The sequence below is a fragment of the Cheilinus undulatus genome, linkage group 22 (assembly GCF_018320785.1).
Source record: "Cheilinus undulatus linkage group 22, ASM1832078v1, whole genome shotgun sequence".
NCBI lineage: Eukaryota > Metazoa > Chordata > Actinopteri > Labriformes > Labridae > Cheilinus > Cheilinus undulatus.
In genome coordinates this window covers 10,004,408-10,018,770 of record NC_054886.1, presented here as the reverse complement: position 1 = coordinate 10,018,770, position 14,363 = coordinate 10,004,408, and the positions used below count along the sequence as shown (strand labels likewise).

The 14,363-nt window shown below is 39.9% G+C and overlaps 1 protein-coding gene across 2 annotated transcripts in view; it reads left to right on the top strand.

Moving 5' to 3' along the window:
- adam19a (ADAM metallopeptidase domain 19a) overlaps nucleotides 1-14,363 on the top strand; it is a 253,726-nt gene that overhangs the window by 236,941 nt on the left and 2,422 nt on the right. For both annotated transcript variants that reach the window (XM_041779714.1, XM_041779715.1), the window contains 5 exons: nucleotides 2,845-2,953; nucleotides 3,153-3,294; nucleotides 7,980-8,079; nucleotides 9,948-10,199; nucleotides 12,933-13,141. In XM_041779714.1, coding sequence (XP_041635648.1) covers nucleotides 2,845-2,953; nucleotides 3,153-3,294; nucleotides 7,980-8,079; nucleotides 9,948-10,199; nucleotides 12,933-13,141 — 812 coding nt within the window. The remainder of the gene's footprint in view (nucleotides 1-2,844; nucleotides 2,954-3,152; nucleotides 3,295-7,979; nucleotides 8,080-9,947; nucleotides 10,200-12,932; nucleotides 13,142-14,363) is intronic.

Genomic DNA, 14,363 nt, shown 5'->3' with positions numbered 1-14,363 from the left:
TGTGGAAGTTTGTGCAAAGTTTGATGAAATCCTGCAGTCTTTGAGATGTTAGTGTTCACAGGACTGACCTGAATGGGTGAACAAAATAACCAAAAACATGGCAACTCTGGTCCCAACTGTCACCAGCTTCAAGGGCCCAAAAAAGTTGCAAAGTGGCTGTGACAGACATCATTATGACATCAGTATTACAGGAAGGATTTCAAAGTGTCCTGATTGATTTAAAGTCTGAAATTTGTTGTGCTAATAAACATACAAAACATCATCTGTCAGAAAGAGTTCAACATCACAGTGAAGCTCCATCACACAATCAACTCACAAAGATTAAAAATTATTTTTCTGACTTCAGGGTCAGCTCGATTATTTAGAAGAAAATGAAAATGATAATCAGAGTTCTGACAATGGCAGAGCTGCAAGAAACTTTTAAATGAGCAACAACATGTCAGTCAGGGATTGGAATTTGTCACTGGAGCAGAAAATAAGGTATTATTCAGCTCAAGTATTAAATAAAACTAAAGGAGAAGTGGGGTATTTTTAAACCTGAGCTTTATTTTCATGTATTTCAGGGTCTGTATGACTGCTTTTGTAGATTTCTTCAGCTGACAGCCAGAAACAGTCTGCCATGGTTGTTGCCATCCTAGCCAATGTACCTGGTCAAAATTATTTTTAAAAGGATATTTTGGTATTTTTTAAGTTGAGTTGTATAGGTATTTGGGGATAGGACCAGCAGCAGCCTCCAGTTTCAGTGAGCATTGCCCCTTCAAACAGGATGCGCTTGGGAAAGCTGGGCTATATAGCAAAGCAGACGAGTACAGCTGCTCCATGTAATTTAGTAAATGAGCTAAAATGGTTATCTGGCCTAGTTTTACCTTAAACTGGCTTTAGCAGAGCTGCTGAATCTATTTGCTAGATTGTATACCTTAATTTCTCAATGGGCAAAATATTTACAGGGGCAACGCTCACTGAAGTTTCTGGAAGCTAATGCTCAATGGTAAATGGTCTGGAGCTTTTATAGGACTTTTCTCAAAGCACTTGTTTCGTATCTTGTTTCATATCTTGTTTTGTAGATTGTTGTTTCATATCTTGTTGTTTCGTATCTTGTCATCTGTATCTTGTTATCTCGTATCTTGCTTTGTATATTGTTATCTCGTATCTTGTGTTTGAATCTTGTTTGGTATCTTGTTTTTTAATCTAATTTTTTGTATCTTGTTTCATATATTGTTGTTTCGTATCTTGTTATTTTGTATGTTGGTGTTTCGCGTCTTGTTGTTTTGCATCTTGTTTCCTTTCTTGTTTCGTATCTTGCTTTGTATCTTGTTATCTCGTATCTTGTTTTTTTATCTTGTTTCGTATCTTGTCTCGTTTCTTGTTTTGAATCTTGTTGTTTCATATATTTCTGTTTATCTTGTTGTTTTGTATCTTGTTTTGTATCTTTTTTGTATTTTGTTTGATTTCTTGTCGTTTAATACTTTGTATTGTATCTTATTGGGTTTTTTTGTATCTTGTTATTTCGTATCTTGTTATTTCATGTTGTTGTTTCATATGTTGTTGTTTTGCGTCTTGTTTCGTTTCTTGTTTCGTGTCTTGCTTTTGTATCTTGTTTTGTATCTTCCTGTCTCATTCCTTGTTTTGAATCTTATTGTTTTGCATCTTGTTTTGTATCTTGTTGTTTCGTATCTTGTTGTTTTGTATCTTGTTTTGTTTTTGTTTCATATCTTGTTTTGTATCTTGTTTTGTATCTTGTTCTGAATCTTGTTTGGATGGATTTGCCAGACTCTATGTCTATCATTAGGAAAATCCATCTTGTAAATCTCTCGTCTGCAACATTTCTGGTGAACCAGACTAAGATGCTGTTCAGACCAATCAGCATCATTTGAGGAGAATGAGGCTGCAGCTATGGACGGGGTTTAGATGCGCTGTGAGCTGACAGCAGCGTCCATGTTGCTCATGGTTAGCTCAGTGTCGGGGCAGTTTTATCACAACTGGACAACATTTCTTTATACAATAAAAGATCAAGCAACAGCATTGAAAACCTTTCATGGGGGAAAAGATGTTTCCACCCTTCTGCAAACCTGCTTTGGCATGAGTTTGCAAGAGTAACAGGGGAAGAGGCTGGGGATGTAGTGTGTATCTGTATATACAATGGGAGCGGTTATGGTATAATGGCAGTTTAATCTGAAGTGGACCACATTTCTTTATTAATACAAGAGCACAGAGCCAAACTGTAAGTTCCTCTCCGCTACGTCACATGTATCACATGTTGCTATGCTCACATCTTAGAAATGGCATGTTCAGTTGGTATATTCCCGCTTCTATTCAACAACAAGTTAATGTGAAAGAAGCTTCATTTATAGATACACAATATCACCTGAGGTAATGATGGTGTAAAACTAAAAATGAAGGTAAAAATGCTATCTTTATTATCAAATATTATTTTTGAGAAGCTAAAAACAGTGACTAAGTCTTTCTTTTTTACCCAGGATAACTCTGAGAGCTGTAGTTTAAGAGAGAACAATAAAGGAAGACTGGAGTCTATTTTACATCCTAAATGTCAGCTCTCAGTCAAAAACAAAACAGTGAAATAAATAGAATAAAAATAAACACATGATGTAAATATGAGCTGTCATTTCTTATCACTGCAGTGTTCTGCCGTCGGTTTGATTTTCACGCTGAGAATCTAAAAGTCAAGGCAGAAAATCCTGTTAAAACACACACACACTGACAGTGAGTTGTAAACAAGACATTAGAGTTTCTAATTTGGTTCTACTGTACTGCTGCAGGCACACAGAAACCAGATTAGACTGAAATAACCACATTTCCTCTCTGTGTTTGTGTTTCCCTGCAAAGGTGTGTAACAGTAACGGGAACTGTCACTGCAGTCGGGGTTGGGCACCGCCTTTCTGTGAGAAACCGGGACTGGGAGGCAGCGTGGATAGCGGACCTGTGCAGTATGACAGTGAGTCCACCTAAAACCGTTAAACATCTGAAATCAACAAATCAGTAATACGCAGACTTTAATTAGAAACCTGATGCTGTTGAAAAACACACAGAGCTACACAAATATCACATCTAAGATCTCATATCACGGAGGCTGAGTCCATGTGAACTCACCATGAGAACTGGATGTATTTATTTCTCTCTGTGTGTCTCTACAGGTCAGGTGGGACTGGTGGTGGGGTTATTGTTTGCTTTCCTGGTGATCCTTCCTGCCGTGCTGCTGCTCTTCTACTGCTATAGGATCAAGACTTCATATTTCCACAAGTGGCTTTCTCAGAGAGAGAAGAACAAGAACAACAAGTGCGTTTGTCTTCTCATCTATCCATCCGTTTTTTTATACGTGTTACTTGTCATTTTATTTGTCAGTCTGCTAAAACTCATCACATGACCAAAACACCCACCACAACAGAGGAGAAATCTCAGAATTACACTGACTGTTGAGTGGTGGTTTTTAAACTTTTGTTTTTGCTGGAGGCATGCCTAAGATCTAGCCAAAATCTCAAGCCCCACCATATTCATATCCAGGTAAAACAGCTTATTTTAATCACATTTTAGTTGATTTGTAGTTGTAAGAAATGATTGTGCAAATTCCCACATCACACCTGGACATGCCTCCAGGCACACCAGTTAGATAACCATATCTTTCAACATCTTGACTTTAATAAATATTTTTTAGATTATTCCAATAATCCAAAATGTTAGGGGAACTACTCAGATTTTTGATTCTGAGCTCTGTTTCAGTATATTTTGGATTGTAAAGGACTCACGTGGTGTGGTTGTTCTGGGATCCGGGTGTGGAAAGCATCAAGCAGGACCAGCACACGTTCCTACCTTTCCTCTGTCTACTAGGGAAGCCTGAGGCAGGGAGAGAAGCAGCAAAAAACCCAGAGCAGAGCATACATTAATGACAACAGAATGACACTGTTAAAGTCAGACGCAGGATAAATGAGGAGCTGGGGTGGAGGAGCGTTGCAAAGAGCTTTGCAGCAAAGTATAGTCAGGCTAGAAAAGTTTAAATATGGCAGCATGAGTGTGATTAGCCAATAGTGTGCGGCAGATCAGCTGGCTGTCAGCTGATGAGGGCTTGCTTGAGATCAGCTGATCTCAATTACATAGCAGTGCTGGACTTTGTGGCCTGCTTGAACTAATGCTACACCCTCAATCTGATGAAATTTTTCAGAAATTTGCTTCACAATTGCTCATTCAAGATGACTCAGACTCAGTCGATTTATCATACAGCATTGAGACGGGGTTAACGGGTTTCTTATTAGCCAGTGGCTGGTGTGTGAACTCATGCTGTCAATCCTTACTATCCCCGGTTCATTGTAAAGTTACATAGTGCCAAAAGCAGGTGATCAGGGCACTCTATGAAAATGCGGTGGACGCCATTCTCCTTGTTGGCAGCCATCGTAATGTCAGATCAACTTTAATGTTTATTTTAAGGTGGAAAAGTTGAATTTTGGTGCTTTAAGATTACATAAACCCTAATGCATGTCTCTCTTTTGCTCTCAGACATTACCTCAAACTCACTATTCTTCTTTGGCATCAGCTGAAGCAATTTGAAAACTTTCTGAACATACATTTTAACCCATTTAGGCTCTAGAAATGCATAAAAACAAGATCTAGGCATAGAAAAATTTAAGCCCCTTTTCAATATAAAGGAATGAGGAAGATAGAGCTGAGGCAAGAAACAAGATCTTCTGATTTCTCTCATTCTCTGAACCTATTTGTTTGTTAGAAAACAAGGGTGTATTACTATGCAGCACAACCTTCACATATCACACTGTCTGCATGAGAGGGGAGGGAAACAAAAAGTGAAGGGAGGAGGAAATGAATCATGCATGCAAAGAGGGGAATATTTCAGAGAAATGAAGGAAAGGTTGTAAAAGACAGAGGTAGGAGGCAGGAGGATAAATGAGCCAGGTGAGGAGGAAGGAGGGGAGTGTGAATCACCACATCTGCCAGCAGATCGATGCCTACACCAGAACTTTCCATCTCCACATCAGCATTAATGGCCGCATTTGTGCTGCAGCTCCCCTTCATCAAATCCAAACAAAATCCATGTCCTCATAAAGCCTGAAGCTTCCTTTATGAGCGCGGCTGTATACCTCAGCCAGTGAGACAGCCTCGTCATAACGGCGGCTGAGTCAGTGCCTGGAGTCCTCCACGCTGATTTACTGAACAGAAATGTGTCTGGAGCTGATCCAGCGTTACAGCGGCTTTTTAAAGAGCCTGACCTTCTGAATGAAGACAGAGAGAAAGGCTAAACGCTGCTGATGTTCGGCCTCAGCGCGATTTTACGCTAACTGTAGAGAAGACAACTGAATGAATCGCTAACGATACGGAAAATTGAGACACTGCGATGATTAAAAAGACTCTCAGTGTTAGCAGCTGCATTGAAGGGCCCTCTGCTTCTTTTGGTTTTGTTCCATGGTCAGTAGTTTGGGTTCATTTACAGTTCAACAGCAGGACGGCGAGCGGCTCAAACTGATTAAAGGCCTTGCTAAGCATATAGACATCCAGTGTGCCTGGAAAGCCTTCTAATCAGCTAAGAGCCTGCAGAGTATACATTCACTGACGTACCAGCTTTTTAAGTACAGTCTGATTCAACCCAATGCAACTGCCCTGCAGTAAATCCTGCCTTTGTGAGGCTGCTAATATTCAGGTTAAGTTGATTTTTGGAGACTCACGTTGGCTGTGGTGCAATGTGGCTGCAAATATATGCTGCAACCAACTCTTTAAAGGTATTTGGAGTTATTTAAAATGGAGCATTCAAGGAAAGGACTTTGAAATGACTCCGTTATGTTGATCTTACATGCTACCAAGGCTAGCACTAAAGGGGATAAAGAGAGAACCTTTCTGGGGCTCAGCCAAACCAGGGGGACCATGGAGGTCAGCAAAATCGTGGTAAAGTTGAGCTATGATAACCATATTGATATTATTAACCTGAATAATAACCACTCTAAACAAAGAAACAAAAATGTTTTATTGATTCATTGATTTATGCTTTAGCAAACAAACAAACAAAAAAAAGTTCAAATGTACACCTCTTTTCCTAAAACAGATTTTCTTTGTGTTTGTAATTTTCACAATGTAAACGGCACTCTGGACAAACAGATCAAGAAAGTAATGTCAGAACTCAGAGCTAAGCCATGATGTCTGCAAACATCAGGATGTCAAAAAATAAAGTAGAAGGAACTGAGACAACTTTAATGAAAAAGTAATTAAATAATTGTGAAACTGGAAAAAAAATTGATTAAAAGTGGCTAAAATGGGTGAAAAGGGGCAAAAATTGGTTACAAAGATGCAAAAAAAGAGGCAAAATGGCTGGGGGGAAAATGAGAAAAGAGGTTAAAAAGTGGCAAAATTGGGTAAAAAAAAGGGTCAAGAGTGACAAAATGCGTGGGAAGAAATACTAAAAAAGGTGGGACAATTGGTGGGGGAAATAGAGAAAAGGTGTTAAAAGTGGCAAAATTGGGTTGAAATTGGCTAACATTGGTGAAAAGTGGAAAATTGTGTTAGAAAGATGCATAACAGGTGGAAAAATTGGGGGGGAAAAACATGGAGAAAAGGGGTTAAAAATGGTAACAATGGGTTAAAAGGTATGAAAATAGGTTGAGGAGGTAAAATGTGTGACAAAATGCAAAAAGATAAATGGGTCACAAGTTCCAAAAATGGGAAAAAGAGGTTAAAAAAGAGAAAAGAGTGACAAAAGGAGTAACACAAATGCAATGGAGGTGCAAAAATAGGTTGGAAATAATGGAGAAAAGGGGTTAAAAAGAGGCTAAATGGGTTTAAAGTGGATGATATCGATGAGAAGTAGCAAAAATGGGTAAATAAGTAGCCAAAATTGGAAAATGTCAAAATTTGATTGAAAGTGTCAAAAACATGCATAAAGATTGTTGTATCAAGTAGTGATAAAAAGTGGGAAAAAAAACGGCCCGAAATGTTAGTAAACAGTGGTGAAAGTGGGTTAAAATGGTTAAAAAGAGACACTAAATAAATGATTTCAACATCAGAACCCAATCATAGTTTGGCAAACTCTGAAACTGTTAACTGTTAGCTAGGATGCTAGCACCAATGCTACTGATCCATCAATAAAATCAATAATCTAAACCAGGGAGGGAACATTCTCTAGGTTTGTCAGGGGCCCATTCTCTGGCTTTGTCAAGGGCCCATTCTCTGGCTTTGTCAAGGGCCCATTCTCTGGCTTTGTCAGGGGCCCATTCTCTGAGTTTGTCAGGGGCCCATTTTCTGGGTTTGTCAGGGGCCCATTCTCTGAGTTTGTCAGGGGCCCATTTTCTGGGTTTGTCAGGGGCCCATTCTCTGAGTTTGTCAGGGGCCCATTTTCTGGGTTTGTCAGGGGCCCATTCTCTGAGTTTATCAGGGACCCAGCCTTTTCTGGGGCAGGCCTGCTGCCTAAGCATAAATGCCATAAACATAGTGTTTAGACATCTCTAAGAGTGTTCCTAAAGGTATATTTTCAGTAAACTGAAACACCATTTGTGTTTTTACAACGTGCTACAACTCAGAAGAAAACATCCGTTTACAAAAACACCCACCTATGTCTGGACCAGGCTTTAGATTTTTAACTGTAAAAGTGAAAGATGCCATGAAGAGCTCTTATATTCAATCACTGAGAAAGACAGTCAGAGACTATTTATTGAGTTTAATGAAGTATTAACTAGTAGAAGAGTGCATATTTCCCCAAACATTTACGAATGACCAAAAAAGAGTTTAAAAAACACAGGCAATACAGACTTAATTAATGATAAACTAAGCCTAATGAATGCTCAAGTGTCTGTGGCTGCTGCTGTGAGCTGAAATCTGTCAGTGTTTTATTTTCGTCCTTCTCCTCTTTATTTCCTCTCACATCTTTGTGGATGAAAACCATCATGTTGCCTCTTCTGTCTGCTCTCCCACCTGGGGCCCTAAAATCAATGCCAGAGCTTTATTTTCTGCCTCTTGTCCTCGTCTCTCTCCAGGTTGGAGGCTTCACTAGAGAAAGGAAAGAACGGACATCTGAATCCTGCCTTTCACCTGAAGGTGGTCGGACCAATCAACAAGGCCGGCGCCCACAAGGGGGTGAGTCTGAGAGATGGGGGGGGGGGTGTCTGTTTCCTCCGCTGTGTTTTAGTGAGTAATGGAGCGTCCATGAGGCTGACCTTCATATTAAATGGCCTCATTTTACAGCAGCTTGTTATTTTGTGTGACCACTTAGAGGCTCACCTCCTCTTCTCCAGAATCATTTCATCACGCCATTATTTCCTTGTTTTTATAGCATTTCATTTAATTGGATGGGTTAGGCTGCATTTGTCATTGGCAGGGAGAGAAAAGAGTACCAAGGAACAGAAAGGACAAGGAGCTGAAAAGACAAGAATCAAGGATTTTTAAAGGGGAAATGCAATGTTTTTAACTACGGCTTCATTTTTGGGGTCAAAATGACAAACAGACAGTAGACTTTGTTTATCTGGCAGCATAAGCCAGACAATATTTCAAAAGGATACCCAAGGAGAGGGACTTTTTCTTGAAGGGAAAAATGTATTTTACTACTTCCATCAAAACTTTTTTAATCAAAGGCCTCTCCCGAACACCTTAAATAGGCTCTATAAGGGCCAGTTCAACCTCAAAGTTGTCAAAGACAGTTATGGGGGAAAATGATCAAAGGATTCAATGATTGTCATTCTAGGTCATGTTAGTACTTTGAAAGAAAAAAAGTTCTCAGGCCCTGATAAAAAAAAAAAAAAACTACTCTAAAAGGATTTACTCATGAATGAACCACCAAACAGCATCTTCAGATTATTTTCATTAAAAAATGTGCCAATATTTACAGCTGATGTAGGCCAGTATTTACAGCTAATATAGGCCAATATTTACAGCTAATCTAAACCAATATTTACAGCTAATATAGCCAAATATTTACAGCTAATAAAGGCCAATATTTACAGCTGATATAGGCCAATATTTATAGCTGATATAGGCTGATATTTATAGCAAATATAGGCCAATATTTGTAGCTGATGTAGGCCAAAATTTATAGCTAATATAGCCAAATATTTACAGCTGATATAGGCCAATATTTATAGTTAATATAGGCCAATATTTATTGCTGATATAAGCCAATATTTACAGCTGTTGTAGGCCATTTTTTACAGCTGATATAGGCCAATATTTACAGCTGATATAGCCCGATATTTAAAGCTGATATAGGCCAATAATATAGGCGAATATTTACAGCTGATATAGGCGAATATTTACAGCTGATAAAGGCCAATATTTACAGCTGATATAGGCCAATATTTTTACCTGATATAGGCTGATATTTACAGCTTATATAATCTTATTGGCACACAAGAGACAAAAGACACAGAGCTTTTATATGCTCCTTTGTCATTTGAGGATGAATTGCATATCTTTATGGATGAATTTTGAAATCTTTTTAAGTGCAAAATGTATTGCACTTGCATTTAGTTGCATTGCTAACCTACATCTTCAGGGTTGTTGTAACCCAAAATGGGAGTGTGGTCACTCTGGAAAGAGGGAAGTGAAGTTGGACTGCTCTTGTCTATAAGGATGACCTTTGTGCTTCGTTTATCTTTAGCTGCCTCCTGTAGGAGGTCACTACAAAGCCGAGTAGGCCGACGGACCACTGAATCAGTTGATAAATCAAAATATAAAATCTAATCAGTGTCAGTCAGTCTCACTGATGGATGATCCATGGGTGATCTGCATTTTCAGCAAAAGAACGCAATCTTGATTAAGGTGCAACAACTTTAGACCCTGCAAAACTTAAAAGTTGTAAAAGCCTATATAAGCACTTATAAACATTCCTGACAAATGTGTTTAAATATGGAGTGATTATTTAACAATGACAGATATGAAAGGGTAGAAATTATTGTGTATTATTTTAATTTGGTCTAAGTTTTTGTGTCCTATTCTTTGTTGTGTTTCAGATTTCGCACACCAGCAAAGAGGTCCTACCTCTCAGACCAGGTCCTGTCTCCAATGGCACCCAGCCGGTCAACGTTGTGCGACCCCTGAGACCTGCCCCATCTCCTCAAAAGGGTGCCCGGGACATTAAGGTGGTCCGCCCGCCTCTGCCTGTTGGGAAACCTCCAGCAGGTCCTCCCAAATCCCCTCAAACCCCGCAGAGACTTAGCCCACCCAAGAAACCTCTGCCCCTCAACCCAACACGATCACCACTGGTAAGACAATTATTTCTCTGATACGTCGATTTGAAATTCAAATATTAAACTAATAAACTTAAAGTCAGACCATGTCACTGAAGACTTGGGAGACTTTTTTTTTTTAAGATTTATTTTTGGGCATTTATTAGATAGAGGAGGGCAGCGGATAGAGTCGGAAACAGGGTCAAGAGTGGGGGAGAGAGGTGCGGTAAGGGGCCTCAGGCCGGATTTGAACCCGGGTTGCCTGCGTACATGGGGAGCATCTTTAACCACTAGGCCACCTGCTCCCCTAGACTTGGGAGACTGTTGAGTCCCATCCAGGCATGAAGCCACAGAAGATCTGGATTTCATGACAGCAGGAACCAATAATGACTTCTTTTCATATTAAGAGAGGGACAGCTGTCTTTGGATAACGACTGTTGGCAGGAAGGAGCTGCACTGAACAGTCGGGATATCGGCTCAGTCTGTCACAGAAAAAGACAGTTTAAATTAATCCACATTTTAACTACTGGCCCTAAAAGCTTCATTAAAAGACTCCTTTATGTGAGCTTGTGTAGAGCCACGGGGCAGTGTAACAAAATACAACCTTGGAGTTCAAGCCATCAGAAAAAAACTTTCACAACATCCTGAAACCAAAGTCTGATCAAGAGATAGTGAAATCTCTTTCCAAAAACAAGTTCTTCATTTTAATGGCAGAATATGCTTCAGTATTAAATACATACAGTGCTGTGGAAAAGGATTTGCCCCCTTCTGATGTCTTTAGTCAAATGTCAGACAAGCCTTTGTGTTCTTTTTGCTCAGCAGTGGTTTTGGCCTTGGAACTCTCCCATGATGCTATTTTTGCCTGGTTTCTTATTGTTGAATCATGAACACTGACCTTAAGTGAGTCAAGGGAGGTCTGCAGGTTTTTAGATGTTGTTCTGGGTTCTTTTGGGAACTCTTGGATTAGTTGTCAATGCGCTCTTAGAGTCATTTTGGTGGGAAGGTTCACAGTTTTCTCCATTTGTGAATAATGGCTCTGATAAACCCATGTTCTTCACAGTAGAACAAAAACAACATATAAGATGTTGAAACTGAGACATTTTACCATTTCATGAAAAATATTAGCTCATTTTAAATTTGATCGCAGCAACACATCTCAAAAAAGTAGGGACAGGGCAACAAAAGGCTGGAAAAGTAAGTGGTACTAATAAAAAAGGTGGAGAAGCATTTTGCCAATAGTTAGGCCAATTGGCAACAGATCCATAACATGACTGGGTATAAACAGAGCATTCAAGAGAGGCAGAGTCTCTCAGATGTAAAGATATGCAGAGGTTCACCACTCTGTGGAAAACTGTCTAAAAATTGGGGAATTTCAGAAAAATGTTCCTCAGTGTAAAATAGTGAAGACTTTAATATCCCACCATCTACAGTCCATAATATCATCAAAAGCTTCAGAGAATCTGAGAAATCTCTGTGAGTAAGGGACAAGGCTCAAGGTCAGTATTGGATACTGGTGATCTTGGGGCCCTCAGGGGCCACAGCATTATAAACAGGCATGGTTCTGTCTCAGGAACACTTCCAGGAATCACTGTCCGTCAGCGCAGTTCTGCGTGTCATCCACAAATGACAGTTCAAGCTGGATCATGAAAAGAAGAAGCCAAATGTGAACAGGATCTAGAAACACTGCCATCTTCTCTGGTTCAAAGCTCATTTAAAATGGACTGAGGCAACATGGAAAACTGTTCTGTGGTCAGATGAATCAAAATTTGAAATTCTTTTTGGGAAACCACGGATGCCATGTCCTGTTGGCTAAAGAGGAGAGGGACCATCCAGCTTGTTATCCTGGCTCAGTTCTGAAGCCTTCTTTTCTGATGGTATGGGTTTGCATTACTGCCTATGACGTGGGCAGCTTACACATCTGGAAAGACACTATTAATGCTGAAAAGTAGACAAAAGGATTTAGTGCAGCATATGCATAAAAGATCCAGGACTGTTTTAACAGCTAGAATCCCACATCAGACAAGAATGGGACAACATTCATCTCCCAAAACTCCAGCAACTGGTCTCCTCACTTCCCAGATGTTTACAGACTGTTGTTAAAAGTAGAGGGGATGCTACACAAAGGTAAACATGGCCCTGTCCCTACTTTTCTGAGATGTGTGGCTGCCATCAAATTCAACATGATAGGGGTAAAACGTCTCAGTTTCAACATCTTATATGCTGGTTTTGTTCTTTGTGAATAAAATATGGGTTTATGAGATTGGACAAACAACGACTTCCGTTTTTATTCATATTTTACAGTACCAAAACAAGGGTTTATATATTATCTATTTTTTCCCCATTTTAAAGGAAAAGTTTCAGTAAATTAGATGAGAGTTTGACTGTCATGTTCCTTTTCCATGTTTGTGTCAAAAATCTAAATATATCTGATCTCAGATCTGTGCTGTAGTCTTATCTGTAACTTCCTGCTCCTTTAAAATGGGACAGGAGTTTCTCTTATCAGCCAGCTGAGCTCGTTCTGGAGACGACCTGGATCTAGTCCAGGACACAGACTGGAAATGGTTCTTCTCCCTGATGGGAACATGTGCCAGGGATTTAGTGGCATTGGTCCCAGTTTTTTATAGCATTCTCTCTGTCTATTTTAAAACTTTGTCTTTTTCTCCTTCTTCTAAAATTTTAAGGCAAAATGAGCATGAAATTGTTTTTTTTAAGTTGAGAGTCAACCTACATAATCGATCAATAATAAATATTCCTGTGTATCTGTTACAGTTGGTGTCTGAGCTGCAGCCCAGACCGTCCCCCTTCCCTCCTCAGAGGCCTCTCCCTCTCAGCCCAGCCAGAGGAGCCTCCCCCACGGTGAGTCCAGCCCGGACCCCGGCCTCCAAACCTTCATCGGGTCTGTTGGTGATGATGCCTCCGGCTACAGGGCCCAAACCTGTGGGGAAAGTCTCCGCCATCCCGCCTCTCAGAGTCCTCAGGTGGGTCAGCAATCAACGTACCATGGTGGAGTTGAGCTCACACAGGGAGGGGGTCTGTTCTTGATTTTCTCCAGACTAAACGTGGCCACACAGTTGGTTATTTGAAGCCTGGTTTCCCCAAAAATAATCTTTGTGCATGTTGTTTATCTTTCCATGTTTAAAGGCATTTTATAACCCACCTATAATGCATTTTATCTGTTAGAATGCTCCTTCACAGTATCTTTTTCTCCTGGTTTGATGTCACCATGTATAACTTCCAGGTTTAAAACTCAGGCATAGACCCAGGTCCTCTTCACCACTAAATTTTCATAGTTCATACTGTAAATGACAGAGCCCACTTTAGATGCAGAGTCATGCTTTTAGCTCCATGCACTTTATCAGAACATGTAGTAAAAGTCAGGCAGGAAGCCTCTGGGGAACTGTTCTCCGGGTTTTTATGGCTCCTCTTCTCCTAAAATCCAGCAGATGGATCACAGTGCATCTGCTCCTCTCCTGATCTGATCCCACAGCAGATTTCCTCCTTAAAAACCTGCTGCTGATATAAATTTAGACGCTCGATGAGGAGGGAGAAACCAGAGCTTACTATACCAGATTTTACAAATCTACAGAAGACCATGTTTGTATTCAGCGGTACCTAGAAAGCAAAAGACTACATCAAATATATAAAGATGTACATGGAGAAAGACTGAAAACTACAGAGAGATCTTTCCCCTTTTACATTTACAACACAGCTGTAAAACTCTGGAAGTTTTAGACATGGGGGCTGCATAATAATAAGGAAATAAATCTTGTTTAAAGCTACAATATCTAGGATTTTCCCACTTAAATGTCTACATTAATTTTGAAATGACTAAATCAATGGTACATATATTTTAATTGCATACTTACCTCATACTTCCAAAGCAAGAGCAATCCTTCATTTTACAGTTGAAACCAACCGTGTCTTGTCTTTGCTGTGATCCACCATAAAAACATATTTATTGATGGATGATACCATAAAGACTGCTAGATAATGAAGCAAAAACTGTTGCAGGAAGCTGCTGTGCTGTTGCTGTATCTCATTCACGTTTTGCACTGCTCAACTGTGATGGACTGTGCACATTCTGTTGCACAAGCTAGCCAAAGAATGCTAAACTACATCCTCCGTCCCAGCATGGGGTGCTTTGGGGGCAGTCCATTCTAATATGTTCTTTGCAGATGTCTTTACACAGCACCTAAGAAC